Source organism: Taudactylus pleione, unplaced genomic scaffold (assembly GCF_031769625.1).
Source record: "Taudactylus pleione unplaced genomic scaffold, aTauple2 ptg000809l, whole genome shotgun sequence".
In the NCBI taxonomy this organism is placed as follows: Eukaryota; Metazoa; Chordata; class Amphibia; order Anura; family Myobatrachidae; genus Taudactylus; species Taudactylus pleione.
The window spans coordinates 735,488-753,984 of NW_028285211.1; the positions used below are offsets into that span (position 1 = coordinate 735,488).

The 18,497-nt window shown below is 46.0% G+C and overlaps 1 protein-coding gene across 1 annotated transcript in view; it reads left to right on the forward strand.

Moving 5' to 3' along the window:
- Positions 1-17,624, forward strand: part of CCDC9 (coiled-coil domain containing 9) — a 91,071-nt gene extending 73,447 nt beyond the window's left edge. The window contains exons 13-15 of the mRNA XM_088458109.1: positions 2,172-2,348; positions 2,483-2,628; positions 13,356-17,624. Of these exons, the coding sequence (XP_088314235.1) occupies positions 2,172-2,348; positions 2,483-2,628; positions 13,356-13,385 (353 nt within the window). The 3' untranslated portion in view covers positions 13,386-17,624. The remainder of the gene's footprint in view (positions 1-2,171; positions 2,349-2,482; positions 2,629-13,355) is intronic.
- The last annotated feature ends 873 nt before the right edge of the window (positions 17,625-18,497 follow it).

Here is an 18,497-nt window from a genome sequence, read left to right on the forward strand (position 1 = left end):
TACTCTGCCTTTCCGCCAGCCCTAACCGGCTCCTTGGGGCTGCAGACAATGCAGCCCTTTGGAAGCCAGTGGTAACATGAGCATGCGCGGCTCCCCGCTGGTCCCGGCGCCTGACAGATCGATTGCGCAGGTGCCGGGACCCAGCCAGGAGGAGGCTGGAGCCGGTGAGTGTCCCTGTTGTTTTCAGCAGCGGCAACCCCCCCTCATCAAAGAGAGTAGGAGCCGCCGCTGGTCCACACGTAACTTTACATATTTTTTCTTTCTTCACTTTCAAATCATGCCGACCCTAGGCCAACATTCATGTCACTGGGCCAGTATGCAATATGTTGTGTATCAATGCCTATTTTCCTATACATTGAAAGCTTGCGAGCAGGACCCTCTTACCTCTATGTTTGTCTGTTATTACCCAGTCTTGTTCTTTTACTGTTTGTTCCCAATGGTAAAGAGCAACGCAATATGCTGGTGCTACTGTATATAAATAACTAATAATAATAATACATTTATCATACATAAGCAAAAGGTTGATGCTTAACAAGAATTAGATTTATCTGATTGTTGTAGCAGATTCTATATTCACTAGTACAGTGGTTCTCAAACTCGGTCCTCAGGACCCCACACAGGTCACGTTTTCCAGGTCACCCAGCAGGTGCACAGGTGTATTCATTACTCACTTCCACATTTTAAAAGATTCACAGGTGGAACTAATTATTTCACTTGCGATTCTGTGAGGAGACCTGGAAAACATGTTCTGTTTGGGGTCCTGAGGACCGAGTTTGAGAACCTGTGCACTAGGGGAACTGTTGCATTATCCTTTATTTAAGATAGGCTGATATATTCTGCCTGTAACCCATTTCAGCAGTTATACTATCACTACTAAGGCCCGTATTCAGTTTGAGGCGAAAAGTCCAGACTTTTCGCCTGCTGGACTTTTTGCCTCCTTCGCCTGTTTTCCAGGCGGAAAAGTATCGCGCGCGTGCCCGCTATTCCCCGTATTGAATTCCAAAGTAGGCAAAACAGGGAACAAGCGAAACTTTGATCGGCGAAAAAATATGGGATTTTATGGGAAATAATTGTAGGATCCCCCCTAAAGATGTCCAGACCTCGGGGATTACTATGGGTGACCCGTTTTTGCCTGCAGAAGAAAGTTGGCTTTTTAAAAAGATGCGGCAGGTGGATATTTTTCCCGACATTGAAGAAGTGATGCAGAAGAGCACTTAGGTTTGTTTTTTCGTTTGTAAAAGTGGTCCCTTCAAATTTGGGGTACATGAAAATGGGGGGTAAGCATATTTTTAAGTCCCTAAAGGTAATTTTTTAAATTCTTAAAAAATATACCTGCCGCTACTCTGTGCAATGAAAAAAACACCTGCCACATACTTGGGGACCCCACCACAATTAATTTAGTTAGTTTAGCATTATGTTTTGACTAAAGATGTCCATACATGGGGGATCACTATGGGTACACCCGTTTTTGCCTGCTGAAGGAAGTCGGAGTTTGTAATAGCAGCGCAAGGTACAATTTTGCGGCTATGAAAAAGTGGTAAAGAATAGCACTTAGATTATTTTTGGTGGGAAAATAACTATTCCTATCAAATTTGGGGTACATGAAAATGGGGGTAAGCATTTTTTTAAGTCCCTAAAGTTATTTTCAAAAATCTGCAAAATTGCACCTGCCGCTTGTCCCAGCAATGAAGAAAACACCTGCCACCTACATGGGGACCCGACCTGAATTAATTTAGATAGTTTGGCACTTTATTCCCCTTTTTTTTTTTTTTTTTACCCCCAAAATTAAACATAATTTTTTTGGGGTGTCCCGATTATTTTTAAACTTTTTTTGACGGTTTACCTTTAGGGGACTGTCTTAAGGCTGCACGAGGGTTCCTGCAATGTTGTACCCCAAAACCGCAATTCTGCACTTTTTTCCGCCTGCTATTCATAGGCGATACTTTTTCGCCTATTACATTGCATTGTCTTTCCACCTAGATGAAAAGTCTTACAAATTGAATATGGGGTAAAAGCCAAACAGGCGAAAATAACGTCATCGGCGAAAATTTTTCGCCGAAAACCGGTGAAAACTGACTTTTTCGCCTCACATTGAATACGGTCCTAAATCTTAATTCCTTTTACAGGTAACACTATGCTAAGTAATAATTCCTGTGTCTGTAACTCCCCAGGTTCTCCCCAGAACCCCACTTTGGATCCAGTGCAGGATTTAACACCCAGTATGGAAGCTGAGCCTCTGCAATCCCCTGAAACCAAGACAGACCAGGCACAGAAGTCACCAGAAGGGGCGTCAGTGGATGTCCCACCACTTCCAGGAGGGGGACACCAGGAGAGCGCTGCTAATTCTGGTAACTAAGATATAGGAGAGATGTACACGTTACTTATATACTGGAAACAACAGTTTAGACCGGAGATATTCTCACACCTACGAATATGTTGTAGTGTACATCGATGCAACAATAATATCATTTGTTTCCTAAAGCAGAGGGACTCTCAGAAGAGCCAGTAGAAGAAATGATCTCCCCAGCACCTGCAGAGACCCCACAAGCCCCTGCAGAGGAGTCCTCACCAGTCACAGCAGAGCTGGAAGGAGCTGAGAAATCTGTGCACATTGCTGACTATGAGACGGTTTGTTTCAGAAAGCTCTCTCTGTGAACAAGGACTGGCTTGTCTGTCACTTCCTCTCTTGCATCTGTCTCCTCTCTGGCATGGTCTCATCCCCTGCACGTGCTGCCAGTGTCACTCCCTGATGGTGGACTGCTGGCTGTATGACATAACACACTTCTTCTGCTATCGCTCTGCATGCTGCTGTGTACTGTTGATGTGGATGGGGGGAGGGGGGGAGGGGATCTACATAGGCAGATTACGCTTTTGCTTTATCCAATTAGGTAACCAATGTCACTGATGCTAAAATAATGCCAACAGCTTACAACTATAGAGTATTAATCAGACATGTTCAATAGTTTTTACATTTCTAAGGCTAGAGAGGTGTTATGACAGTGATATGTTTAGTATATCAGTTATATATAGCTCTACATTGTACTAATGTCAGTTTAATGGATCAGTCCTTCCTAGGACCAGAGTATAGTAATGCCAGTGTAATATTTAATGGGTTGTCCCTCTAGGACCATAGTGTAATGATGAGTTAATTCTTCCCATCAGAGTGTACGACAGATAGCAGCATGATTAATGGGTTAGTCCTCTAGGGCCAGTGTGTGGTAATGACAGTGTATTATTTAATGGGTTAGTCGTCTAGGGCCAGTGTATAGTAATGACAGTGTAATATTTAATGGGTTGTCCCTCTAAGACCCTAGTGTGATAATGAGTTACACATGCACATACACATGCGCGAACCAGTTATTGTGGTCGGAAATTTTGTGCTTGCAAAATAGCTAATGCCTGCTAATTTGCGTGACAGAATGAGGCGTTTGTGGGTGGTAACAGGGGAAGGTGCTTGAAAACGGGGAGTGGAGATCCGAACACAGGCGTGCCAAAAGGTCAAAACGGGCGTTTTAAGGGTGTGCATAATTAACAAAGCAGCGTCATCGACCACGTCACTTGGTTGTTTCTTAGCCTGAACTGTTCGCATGATTGCGGTAGGAAAATCCAACCACAAGCGCTGCGAGCAGTTTATACGCCTTTCGATGTACTCGATTAATCAAATAAATAGCGGAGATGACGTAGGATGCGAGCGGCCAGGGGGCGTCTTTACAAAATAGCGAGCGCATATTTCGTTCGCTCGCTCAGACATAGAGGCGTCCACCGACCGCAAAGAGCGAGCGCTCAATTTAAATAGCCGGCCCCTTTTTCGAAACGAGCGAGCGCAAATAGCGTCCGGCTCTGAATCAGGCCCAGTGTGTGGTAATGACAGCAACATGTTTAATAGGATCAGAGTTTACTAATGATAGCGACATGTTTAAAAAGGAAAAAACATGTTAGTGCAGGGCCGTATATCCGGGATATAGTCATAAGATTAACAATGACAATGTCGACACCAAAATGTCAGCAGTTACGATGTCAACAGGAGAAATGTCGGTATTATCCTGTGGGCTGGATGGGATGCGTTCATAATACCAACCACGGGGATTCCAGCGCTCAGAATGCCGGCGCTGGAATCCCGACACCTGCCAGAATCCCGGCGCTGGCATCCAGAAGCTAAGTAGCAGGGTTAGGGGGAGGGTTTTGGGTTAAGGTTAGGTGCTAACACTAAGAGGGAAGGGTTAGTTTTAGGGTGCGGGAGGGGGAGGTTAGGTTTAGGCACTAGGGGGTAAAGTTAGGTTTAGGCAGTGGGGGGGATGGTTAGGGGGGGAGGGTTAGGATAACGAACCGACAAGTGTCGGTATCCTAACCCTGTCGTGATGCTGGCGTCAGGATCCCAAGTGCTGGCATCCCGTACCCAACCCGGCTGGAGGGTTAGAGTTGGGGGGGGGGGATTAGGATTAGGCACTAGAGGGAGGGTAGGGATATGGGTTAGTAAGTCACCGCTGGGCAACCAGGGAAGATATGTCATCATTCTAACATGTCGCCCCTATTGTATATACCTAGCTGACGTTCCAGGACATGCATCATGCAGTCTTTTTTTCCTGCGGCTCTGCCAGCTGCTGGTGAATGGTCCCCCCCATCGCCCCACCACACCTTTTTGTGATTTTCAGCCAGGGATCTAAGAGAAGGGAGAAGCGGAGATACACCAGGGTCTCTGGCTGTGGTGGACAGGGGAATGGGGGGGTTACTTTTTACTAGGGGATTGTGTAGCTTTAATGGGTCCATCCTTCTTTGCACCAGAGCATACAAATAATAATCTTTGTATTGATTTGATTTGAATTTTATAATTATTATCCTCCTTTTATAAAGTGCTGATATATTATGTAACTCTGTACAGTGAGGGGGATCATGATAAAATTACATTTCATACAGTTACATGAAACAAAATATGATGATGAGATTACAATTTGAAATATGTGAGAGACACTTGAGGGATAAACAGTGAGGTGAGGATGAGCAGCTTAACTTTAATCATAGAAGTCTACCCTCCCGCATGACTGTTTACTCTCCTGCTGCCAAGGATTGTAAATGATAAATTCTGCATTCTTCACTGCAGGTCAACTCAACCTGCCGGGGGACCACCAAGGAGTTGCTGAGCAAAGACTGATTTTTTGCAGTCACTGTGACTGCTGTCGTTGCATAGGAGCCTCTACTGTCCTTGCTCATGGGCCTCTTGGTGATGCCTTAGCAGTCTGCTCACAGTGGGGGAGATGTATGAAGCGGCAGGCTCCGGGCGTTATTTGTGCGGTCCCGCTTCACCTCCGGATGTCCAATGTTCACAATGAAATAAAGTATAATACACCAAAAAATATACTTAGCAATATCTTCACAGTCGACCCGGCAAAAAATCTATGCTTAGGCTTGAATTCACACAGGATGCATGACTCCTCGCATTCGGATGCATGTCGCCTCGCATGCATGCTGGCTTTAGTTACGCCAATATGCATAAACAAAACCACACAGGACAGCTATCTTGGTAAGAAGTCCCTCTGGTGTCATTCTGCGCATTCGCAAAATGACACACGCTCCGCAAGGGGTGCTGGGAGGGATCTGATTGGATGCCTCTCACAGCACTCTCCGGATAGAAGCCCATAGGCTTCTATAGGGTAACGCCATCAGGAGATGATGTACCCACCGCATCCAAGCAGCAGGACAAATTGCATTTGGAATGTATTGCATAGGCATCACATTTATCATGTATATTGTGCTGAGTGGGAAGAAAAGAAATATCACAGCGAATAGTTGCAAACAAGAAATCCAGTATTGCAGGCAGCAATCTTAGTATCAATACCTGCTAAATTTCCCAAAATACGTTACTAATGTTATATAGAAATATCTTGCAACAAGCATTTAAGCATAGATACGCTCATAAGTGGAGCTAAGCTGGGTACACACTGATAGATATATCGCCCGTTCGTTTGAATGGGCGATATATCTATAGTGCATCGGCGGGAGTGTACAGCAGATATGTCTGTGAACGATATGTCTGCAGCATTGTAGATGGCCGATATCTGTAAGATATATTTATCATCTGCTGGTGTGTACGGGCAACCTGCCGATTACCCATACACCTGCTGCGGGACCCGGCGGTGATTGACAGCTCAACTGGGTAGGCGATTTAAATGCCCGCCCATTTGAGCTGTCAAGCTCGGCACATCGGGCAGACAAATTGGTAAGTGTGTATACACAAATTGTCAGATAGGTGTGCATCCAGCTTTAGACACGATCTTTGGGCAGAGATAGACACGCTCCCTCAATGGCTTCTTCTACCTACTTTAATCTCCCTGAAATTAGTTTACAAAAGTAGCCAAGTGTGACCTTATTTCTGGAAGCAGTGAGGAGCTAGTGAAAGGATTTAGACGATGAGCTGTAGGACAGGAATATTAGTCTAGACGCAGAATTTAGGATGGATTGCAGAGGCAGGGTTGGGCGAGGCCAATGGTGAGGAGATTACAGTAGCTAAGGTGGGATTTAGTTGCCTCCTGAGAGAGTAAGAGGCGTTTCATGGCTATGTTGCATTTGCACACATGGAATAGGAAAGCGAGTGATAGGCCAGGGGAGGAAAGGTACATTTGGGTGACATCTGCATAGAGATGGTAGTAGAGGCTAAGGAAGCATATGAGATCACAGAGAGAGGAGGTGTAAATAGAGAAGAGTAGGGATAGGGGAACAATGTGTGGTAGAGGTGGCTGGGGGATCAGGATTAATTGAAAGTGCTGGGGTGGCCTGGAGGGAATCTCCCAGCGCTTACACTGCCCTCTGAGTGCCGGCAATAGCTACTGGTTCATAAATATAATGCAGCAATATCAGAACCAAGCGTGGGGATAACTGCTGCTTCCCTCTGGTTCCCAGGACCTGGAGGAGTCTGATATCTCTGCCAGATTCTATCTAATATCACTGGATAACTGAACAACTGATTTTTTTTTAACCTATTTAACTTTCAATACATTTAATGTTAGATTTAAATTCATACTTCTGGTACTACGAATAAACTACCTCCCTCAGCTGTGGGGGCAGAAGGCGAAGTGGAACAATGTAGTACCTGCCTGTCTGCACGGGAGGCAATCGGGAAGCCGACTGCCTAAATACCGGCAGCCGGCTTCCCGACTGTCATTTCCCGGCAAGGGTGAAATGCCGGGCGTCTGGATGTAGACGCCCGCATTTCTCCGATGCCTGGAGACCGGCGCCCGGCATCCCGATCGTAGGGATGCCAGGCGCCGCGAGCGGACAGCCGCGGGGGGGAGGGTTAGGTTTATGGCTCCCGGGGGGGACTTAGGGTTAGGCACCCCACCGGGAGGGTTAGGCTAGGGGGAGGGAGGGTTAGGGTTAGGCACCCCCGGGGGGGACTTAGGGTTAGGCAGTGGGGAAGGGGGTGGTTAGGGTTAGGCACTTAGAGGGGGGATTAGGGTTAGGCACTTGGGGGGAAGTTAGGGTTAGGGGGGTTAGGTTAGTAAATACTCACCTATCCACGATCAGGATTTCCAGCGCTGTCGGGCTTCCGCTGCTTCGAACTCTGCTCCTGTCGGGCTGCCGCTGACGGGAATCGAACCATGCGGCCGGCGGTATTTCATACCAATTCCGTCTACACATATGACACTTGGGAATGATAGGTGTACCCAATATACTCGTCTATCTGTATACAAGGTATGTCTATAAAATAACGAGACTGTGATTCCACCTAGTAAACAAAGCAGTCAGAACCGGTTCTAATTGCATACGTAGTAACCTTGAACTTGTCTGAACCTGCATGACAAGCAGCAACACTCTATGACGTTCTGTAGAGTGCTGAAAAAATGCTAAGTTCAAAAGTTGAACAACATGTCAATTTGAAATTTCTTCGATATCAAGGGTGTCATTTTGCAAGAATGGGTTCCAGAAGGCACAACAGGTAACCAGCATTATTATATGGAAGTTTTGAAAAAGCTGAGAGAAAGCGTCAGAAAGAAACAGCCGCAACTGTGGAAGATTGGTTTCATCCGTCACCAGGACAATGCGCCTGATCACAAAGCACTTTCTGTGAAGCAGTTTTTGACCGACAATCACATTACTACACTAACATCCTCCATATTTGCCTGTTTTGGCACCTTGCGACTTTTATCTTTTCCCGAAAGTTAAATCAGTGCTTAAAGGGACACATTTTGAATCAGTTGATGCTGTAAAGAAGAAAACGGCAGATATGATGAAACAAGTAACAGAAACTGATTTGCTCCATGCCTTCCACCAGTGGAAAACAAGACTACAGCGATGTATTAGCGCAAATTCGGAGTATATTGAAGGGGACAAACATTAAATTTGTAATATCAGTAAATAAAGATGAGTTATTTAATCAGTCTCGTTATTTAATAGACATACCTCGTATGTGTATAGATCTCTGGCATGTTTAACAACAGGAGTTAATGAATGAGCTCCCACTCTCACAGAATGTGGTGTGCAAACTGGTTTACAGCAGTGGATCCAGCACAAATCATGTAGAAAGCAAATATGTCATTTTAAACGCTGTAAATAAATATTTCACCAAATATTGAAATGACTGGTGAGTTATGGGCTCACACTCGTCTCTGTGTTACACTAGCCTGTAGGACGGATGCCTTGTACATAAGCTACTAAGCTCCTTCCTATCTTCTGCATTAACGTATTCTAGCATGTTAGCTCACTACAGTACCTCAACCCATACATCATAGTGTCCGTTCCTTGTCCCCGGACCTCCGTTTATGTCCATCGAGGGACAATCCATAGGTCACACATGACACTGGCTTGCAATTGGTAGGTATGAAAGCTTTAAATTAATGTTACATGAAGACCATTTCCCTTTAGATTAACATAGTGGACATCTTACTTAGGGATCTATTTACTAAGCTGTGTTAGGAGATAATGTGAACGGTGATAAGGTACCAGCCAATCCGCTCCTAACTGCCATGTCACAGGCTGTGTTTGAAAATGGAAGTTAGGAGCTGATTGGCTGGTACCTTATCACTGTTCACAGTATCTTCGAACACAGCTTAGTAGATAGACCCCTTAGACTTTATCAAAGAAAGTTACTGGGAAAATGTTTTCTCCATATCCATCACAAAGTTACCATGTTGAGTAGGACTATGAAGGAAATAGTATTGCTCACACATAGGCACTAGGTAGTTTGCTGATGAATAAATTCCTTAATCTGGGACATTTTCAGTGTTCCAGATGAAGTGTAGTGTAGTGCAGATACCTGTGTGGGGAAGAATGGTTAAACATGGCTATTGTCAATTGCATAAAGGACACCCACTAGCTGAGGGGGGCAAATTCCTTTATAATTATTGCATATGGCCCTATGACAATGGAGCAGCCGTTTTGTCTATGACAGTGGTTCTCAAACTCAGATCCACAGGTGGATATAATTATTGCACTTGTGATTCTGTGAGGAGACCTGCAAAACATGCACTGTTTGGGGTCCTGAGGACCGAGTTTGAGAACCTGTGGTCTATGACAACGGGGCAGCCATTTTGTCTATGACAATGGGGCAGCCATTTTGTCGGCTGAATAATTTTTCAGCCTATCAATTTAGTGCCTCATTCCTAACGATTGGCAGACCTATACATGTCATTTTTTTTTTGTTTTCTCCCTGTTTCTGTCTGCAACTAAATCCTCTCTGTATACGGATTAAGTGCCTGATTCAGAGATGGACGCAGTTTCAATCCTCTTGCAACTGCCCAATGTTGTCTATTGCGCATGCGCACGTGCCGCAATGTTCTTGCAAATGCAGTTTGCGGTCTGGATTAGGACGCATGGTTATTGACAGGCAGCGACCATTTGAGGGAGCTAACTGGAGAGTGGTGAGAAAATCGCAGGAGGGTTGCGACTATTTTGGGGACATGTCGCAGCCATCGACTGTGGCTTTGAATGCAGTGTGACTGGCCCCAGCATCTTACCTGTGACAGGCATTTTGAGCAATCACAGGGTTACAGAGAGGTCCGATGGTGCGACCAATGTTTCCAATGTTCGTCCGGTGCTGCGTCTTTGGAGGCAAGCGGCAGATCTGAGAAGCCGGCGGTGGGCGTCACTTTGCAAAAGACGGCGGTTTGCGGCATTTGCATAACTTCTCAGATCCGTTACGTAAGAAGATGCCAAACTAACAGCCTTTGTTTCTATCTCTGAATCAGGCCCAACGCTTTCACCCTAATAACCATTGCATCGCTGCACGCACTAGTAGCAGGTTGTGAGGTACATTCCTCCTGACAGTCCCCGCAGCCAGGACAGTGTCCAGATGTCTGGATTGTCCCACTAATGCATAAAGTTGGGAGATGTATAATTGGACTAGTATGTAAAGGGTTACTGATTGGACATCTGGTGACATTTCCACATTACACATAATTTATGACTTTTCCCTGTTTCTTAAAAGCTGCAAAGAGTGAGAGATCTGTTAATAATGTATGACCAGAACGGCAGCATTCAGCGTTTTATTGTCCATTAAGTCAGTCTTCTTGTATCAGTATGATCTACTTATGCTATTGTGGTCTACTGTGTCGCTGGGGGAGGGTAGGTATGGCCTGTTCCTATACACAAAGTATTCTGGATGTTTTTCAGTTTAAAGTTTCCTAAAGCCGATAAGTCAGCCCTACAGGCCGATATATCGGATACTGGGTACACAACAGAACGATGCAATGAACAACGGAATGATCACTAGTTTTATCCATCATTACACTGCATGACGTCGCATACGATATCATCAAGCTTGATGTGCAGCGCATTAACCCTGACATTGTCTCATGCGACCCCCAGAGCGCGCATATTGTGCATACACCCTGCACGATGTGCACAAATTTGTCATTCCAATTTGTCCAAGTCGGCCAAATGGTAATGACATCGCTCCAGTGTGTACCCAGCTTTAGTTCGTGAAATAGCAGTACAAAGGGTAGACTTCTGCCATTGTCTCATACTAACAGACAAGGAGGGTTCATGGCTTCACCTTTAAGGTGTACAGGAGAGTGTTTTCCCCAGCGATTGTCACCTGTGCTCAAACAGGGATGGTCTTATAATGTGACACACAAGGACCACATGACAATGTTATGCTACTGTAGTATTGCTGTTTCTTATCAATGGTCCTAATTACACTGACAGTGACATTATGACTCATAGGGGCCTATTCATCAACACTAAAATAACGTTTTTAAGGACATTTTCCTTCATTAACGTTATTTTAGGATTCATGAACACACTTAGCACAGGAGATATCACTAATATCTCCTTGCTAAGTCCCCCTGTGTTAATTTCCACACTCCCTATACATTAGTATGGGGATATGGAAATTATGCTATTCATCAAATTCCGAAAATTATGTATTTTCGGAATTTGATGGAGTTACTATTCGCCACAGTGAGGTGGCGAATAGCAGGTGACACTTACCTGCTTCCAGCTGGTGAGGCCCCCCGGCGTCTTCCTCCGGCGCTCTGGTCCGTCCTCTGGCTCCTAGGGCTGTGCTGTCACGTGTTCTCCCAGCAGAACACAATAAAGTTTAGAAAAAAAAATATATATTTTTTTTTTCTAAACTGTACTGTGGGCTGTTGGGAGAACACGTGACAGCACAGCCACCGGAGCCGGAGGCGCTGCAGCGGGCAGGTAAGTGCGGGGACGGGGGGAGGTGAGCGGAGGGGGAGAAGGTTGTAGGGGACACAAACTTACCGCAGCTGTAGGCAGTGCTGCACATGCGCTGGCTATACGAATGTAACAGCACATGCGCAGAACGGATTCCAGCTGCGGTAAGGCAGAGTAGAGAGGGAAAAGTATCTATTTCCCGAAAAGCTGTCATCGCAGAAATGACAGCTTTTCGAAATAGATAGTTATGGGGAAGAGGAATGATGCATTCACTCGGTAATTAGGTAGAACTCCATGCGAGTTCTAAACCTAATTACCTCCAGAGAGTTTTAAGGTATGATGAAGAGGCCCCATAGACTTACAGCAGAATATGAGGACGTGCAGCAGCCTATTTAATTCTTGCGCAAATGCAGTGTTTTGGCGCTCTCTCTCTTTTTCCACTGATTGGTTAAGAATTTTTCCAAATGAGTATCCCGGAATATGTGGGGAAAAAAGGTGTAACAATAGTGAGTACCGTAATGATATTCTGATACCCTGTACATGTAAATATATCAATTCACCAAAAAATAAAAGCAATATAGAGAAGGGATTAGTAGATAACACCAGTATGCACACTGGTGTTATCTACTACTCCTTTCTCTGTATTACTTTCATTTTTAGTCACTTCACCATTCAGACGCATGGTTGTGGGTGTGTCGCGGTCATGTCGCTAACTGGTTGCTGATTCAGAGTTGTAAGCTATGCCGATATTTTCGCAGTTGATTATCGGACTCCTGCGCATGCGTTAGAGCCCATTACCGCAATATTTCATTTGCCGTTTGGAGGGGTGGGACCGGGGTGTGCCGCCAAAAACACAGGCGTGCTGCAACAGTTTTCGGAACGTGTCGCTGCGTGCGCCTGCAATCTCGTACGCACAAACATGACCCTGGTGTCTTATTTCAGGCGGCTGATTGAAGGATCTGCGTATTAGTTTGTAGTTGCTTAGATTTGTGATTGCGCCTGTGGGTGTCTCAATATAAATCCCGGTGTCAGCGACATTAGCATACTTTCGTATATACCCTGCATACTCAGCGGCAACTTTAGCGTGCAACTCTAAATCAGGCTCTTAATCGCATATTGTGGAGGCCATACAGAGATTCTGCACCTAACAGGGAGCTGGCGTAAGTTTTGATGGTGCGTCCGATGGTTGCGTCTAAAGATGCTTAAACTGGGCGTCCCAGTTCTTGCACAGTCAGGCGCACACTTGTACACCAGGGGAAGGGCTGATAATAGCATTCACATATAGTCACAGGTGTTACTATGGCAAACAATTGGCAAAGCCTAATGTCCTATGAAATGTAGGTACAGATATTTTACAAAAGAAAGAATTTCATTCTCCAACCAAAAAGAAATCCAACCTAAAATGATTTAAAATTAGATGCGGTATTTAGAGAAATGATCTCCCCTTTCCTTGGCTGACAGAGAAGACTGGCTCACTCCTCTCACATTTTCCCCTCTCCATCCTCGATGTTTCATATTAGAGATAGCACACAAGATCCATTCTCCGGTAAAGGCATGTGTCCAGGATAAGGCATTGGTTACCAGTCAGCAGCTCCTGTGCACGGAACTAATTCACACCGTATCCATCTGATTAAGTAAAGACTTCTGTAGATGTGGAAACAGTTGTAGTGAAAACAGTGGAGAACCAGAGCCAGGTTGGCTGTTGTCGCTTATTGTAACCGTGATTCTTTTCTTGTCTTCTATAGCGGAGTACGGAGGTCCCACCATCATCCTGACCAGACTACTCATCAACATCATCAGTTGGCGTTCCTCAAGAATCTGTCCTGTCAGGGTGTCATGGTCTATTGCACTCACATATAGCTTTCCCTGGGTCTGCAAAGGATCATTTGCTTTCCAGTGTTATCTGCGTCCGATCAAGCCCGGTGGGAATGGCTGGTGGGAATGTTTGGAGAAGGGTTCTTTGTCACGTAGCATGAATGGTGGAGGACAGTTGTGTGATGGTTCAGTGTCTGCATCCATGGGACGGCTGCTTCCCAGCGATCGCAGTCCCTATATAGCTAGCGCTGGGCACTACAGAAGAGACATTGACCCAAACGTCACATTATCTTGGAAGGCAGTAATTATGGGAAATTGGCACAATGCAGTCTGTGATAACAAACCAGATTTTGTAGAAGGAGTATTATATGCTGTATAGGGGAATCATGGTGTAATCGGCATTTGGTCAGTCAGTATTAGTTATTCCTGCATCCTGCCACTTAGCATTTATCTTACCCACTCAATGAGCTGCAGATGGAAATTTCCCCTGTCTACGAGAGTGCCGTGAAAAGCTTTTAAGAAAAGTGCACTGAAAACTTTTTGTTAATATTGTGTGAAATGAATTAATTGATCATTGCACTTTATAACAGGACAAGGTATTGCTTTATTGGTATTACTTGTTCTATAACAAGATCCCTCTTTTTCATTGTTATGTATTTAGGGTCTGGTTTGGAGATGGCAGGTAGCACCGCTGCTGCAGCTGCGATAATACATGCAAAAGCCACAGGATACGTCTTAAGTAAAAAGACACCGACTGACGGCTTCTCTGATCCGCTGCTGCTTCTGAAGACGCGGCATCGGATCAACCGCGTGACCATCGGACATCTGAGCAACCCTCCAGTCACTCAGGATGTCCGCCAAAATCACGTTGCCGGGGCCAGTGGCTTTGGCACGCCCAGAAAACGGGGCCAACACGGCCCAGCTTTCTGTAACGATCACCTTTGCTACCCCCAAATGCAATCGGCGTGCATGCTGTCTTCGGGGCACTTAGTTCGACGTCGCAGGACCAGATCTGCACATGCGCAGTGCGGCTGCCGCGCAGGTCCAGATCTGCACATGCGCAGTGCCTCTACCGCGCAGGACCAAATCTGCACATGCACAGTGCGGCTGCCGCGCAGAACCAGATCTGCACATGCGCAGTGCGGCTGCCGCGCAGGACCAGATCTGCACATGCGCAGTGCGGCTGCTGCGCAGGACCAGATCTGCACATGCGCAGTGCCACTACCGCATAGGTCCAGATCTGCACATGCGCAGTGCCGCTACCGCGCAGGACCAGATCTGCACATGCGCAGTGCCGCTACCGCGCAGGACCAGATCTGCACATGCGTAGTGCGGCTACCGCACAGGACCAGATCTGCACATGCACAGTGCCGCTACCGCGCAGGACCAGATCTGCACATGCGCAGTGCCGCTACCGCGCAGGACCAGATCTGTACATGCGTAGTGCGGCTACCGCGCAGGACCAGATCTGCACATGCGCAGTGCGGCTACCGCGCAGGACCAGATCTGCACATGCGTAGTGCGGCTACCGCGCAGGACCAGATCTGCACATGCGCAGTGTGGCTACCGCGCAGGACCAGATCTGCACATGCGCAGTGCGGCTACCGCGCAGGACCAGATCTGCACATGCGTAGTGCAGCTACCACGCAGGACCAGATCTGCACATGCGCAGTGCGGCTACCGCGCAGGACCAGATCTGCACATGCGCAGTGCCACTACCGCATAGGTCCAGATCTGCACATGCGCTTTGCGGCTACCGCGCAGGACCAGATCTGCACATGCGCAGTGAATACTTTTGATAGTCACTGTAATTACAATGACACACTATGAACCATGAAGACGAAGGCAAATGCTACTGGGACTTGGATAATCTTTCAGTGAATATTACAACAGGGGGTATATTACCTATGCAAGTGTGTCTATATTTCAGGATAGCAATGGAGGCACTGGTGTATCTATAATGGGTGTAGGGTGAGCCCACACCGCACACCCTGCACCCATGCAGTAGACTTTGGTACAGCGCCAGAGTCTACTAGTGCTCAGAGTCTACTGTGCTGCCAGGAAGAGAGGATGGGCCCCCGGACGGAGACTGTACGCGGTCCCCCTCCTCTCTTAATACACCGCTGAATGGAGAGAATATCATACGTAATGTATTACTGCTGGGGCCATGTCCCAGAAGCCCTGTTTTTTATTTAATCATGTAATAATCTAATCTAATTCAGCATTATTGGAGCGAACCATTGTTAAGAAGAGGATGATCTAGGGACAATCATGTTTTATGGTAAAAGTTGTGTTCATTATTGGTGCATAGACACTAGAGGGCCAAATGTATGTGGATGTACTCTCTAATTCAGGGGTGGGCAATAAGCGACCATCCAGCTGTTGATGAACTACAAATCCCAGCATGCCTTGCATACAGTTTTAGCATGGCCAAATAGCAAAACTGTGGCAGTGCATGGTGGGATATGTAGTTTTACAACAGCTGGGGATCCGCTAATTGCCCACCCCTACTCTAATTGGCGTGCTTGGCCATTTCATCCACTCCTACTGCTAACAGGTGCATGCAACCCAGCATATAACCTGGCAATCTCCTTAGTAAATCATTAGCAATACAATGAGTCGTACTGAAGAACTCAGTGACTTCATGGCACCAGGGCCGGCTCTAGGGGTGTTCGACCAGCGCGGTCGCACAAGGGCAGCACCCCTCCCCAGCATCCCGCTGTTCCACCCACGGGTCAAAGTGGCCCGCGGGTGGTCAAATCGGGAGGCTGGGGACCCCCACCGCCGCAGCTGTGCGGCGGTGCCGGATCCCCGGAGAGTGAATGGACATCGGGCACAAGCGCGGCAACCATTCACTGACGGCAGAGAGCTGGGGAAGCCCAGCCAGTGACGGAGTGCTGGGCTTTACCCCCAGCCTGATGTTATTTGGAGGCGTGCCATGCGGGCACGCCTCCAAATAACGTCACACAGGAGGCGTGGCCTATGGTAATTAAGCCACACCCCAAAATTCTGAGTTAAAACGATGAACAATTATCGTTCATGCGCGTTCACGTTTGTAGTTGTCAGACTGACCAACTCAACGATTTTCAGTAATGGAATATGCAAAAATTTTTGTAGTTACAAAAAAAATCGCTCATTACATTTAGTAAATGAAGGTTTTTAGTACATTTTAGTTTTTCCCTTGAAAAAATTAATGAAAATCATTTACTAAAATCGTTCATTTACTAAATCGTTGTGTGTGTATGCAGCTTCAGTGCTATTTTTGTGAATTGGAAATATCTAGGAGTAACAACAGCTCAGCCACTAAGTGGTAGGCCACATAGGCTCACGGAATGGGACTGGCAAGTGCTGAATAGATTCTGTCTTAGGTTGCAACCAGTGGAGGCTTCAGAGGTGTTGCTGCAGCACAGTCCAAAATTCAAATAGGGATCCACAGCAACTGCCCTTCCAAACGCTGCCAAACATCGCCGGCCGGGACTCACTGGCAGTTGGTGTGGCTTACCTATTTGAATTTTGACTGGCAGAATAGGAAGCAGCTGAAAAGTGTTCTCTGGAGTGAAGAATCACTCTGGCAGTTTGACTGGCCTGCAGAGACCTCTGACCTCCACCCCATCAAAGAGTTTTGAGATGAAGTGAAATGTTGACTGGGAGTCATCGACCTCACTAATCCTCTTTCAGCTGAGTGGATGCCAATCCCCACAGTCATGTTTCAAAGAACAGTAGAAATTTATCCCGGGAGTTGGGGGTGAACTCCATAATAATGCCCATCATAGTTTTGGAACGATATGTTCAATAAGCACACAATGGGTGTAATTTTCAGGGGTCCACATACTTTTGGCCACGCAGTGTATTTAGGAACCTATTATTATGAAATCATGGAAGGTGGCACCTAGATATAAAAAGAAGCATGTATCCCTTAAAAAGAGCCATACATGTTCATGGATAATGTTGACATTAGACTAAGTAGCATTCTTGGACAAAAACTAATGAACCCCAATTCCATAGTGAATTCAGACACTCGGCGCCACCGCACAGCTCCTTGCAGTTATTCCACACGGTGTGATCCATGTCAGCATTAACTAGCGGTCAGTGGAAGCATGTTATATGGAAAGGTACAAAAGTTGGGATATATATGTTTGTGCTCTTAGCTTTCACACTGTTATAATCAGTCTGTTGACATTAAATATGCACTGAATTTATACAGAGCTATACTGCTGTGTCTGTATACTCCCATTCTGTATTATGTTGTGTTTGCACTTTCTATTTGCCTTCTGTCTGAATTCCTCAGCAGCATACAGTTTTTATTGAACTGCAATATAAGCCAGTTGTCCTACACCAAACCATTGTGATGTTTCATCTGTCTGTGACTCTGAAGGGCACATTGTGTGCCCTGATTAATGGTGGCATGATAATGAGCGCTGCAATCATCAGAATGGCAAATCACACTTGTAAGTACCATAACAATGAAAACTCACAATACACAGTAACGGCATCCTACCTCAGCACTGTAGGAAACCTCACGTAGCCCTACGGTAGGCGTCTCACTCTGCTCTTGAAATTCAGTAAATTCACTGCCCAATTATTTTTACATTCAGTCTGTCAGAGGAGAAGTTTTGTCTTAAATTGGGTGTATTTTTTTAGCCTTACCCCATATTTTCAAAATCTGTTTAAAAAAATGTAATTAATAATTATGATTCATCATTCACGATGATCGTGAACCACCGCCTACTCTTTGGTCTTCCTTTTTCCCCCAACTCTCCCCTCCAATTCTGCTGCTTGTCTTGTCTCATCTTCCTATTGGATTCGACTTCTCTCCTTCAATTCCTTTACTGGCTGCCCATCCAGAATCCAGTTTAAGCTCCTCACCTTCACTTTCAAAGCACTCATTCGTTCCTCCCTTCCTACATCTATCACCTCCTATCAGTCCATACACCCTCTCACCATCTGCTGTTCCTGATTGTCACTTTCCTACACATGGATTTCCTCTTCCCACTCCCACATCCATGAATTCTCTAGTGCTGCTCCTTACCTCCAAAACTCAAGCCCCCATCCTATCAGATGTCTACCAGCAT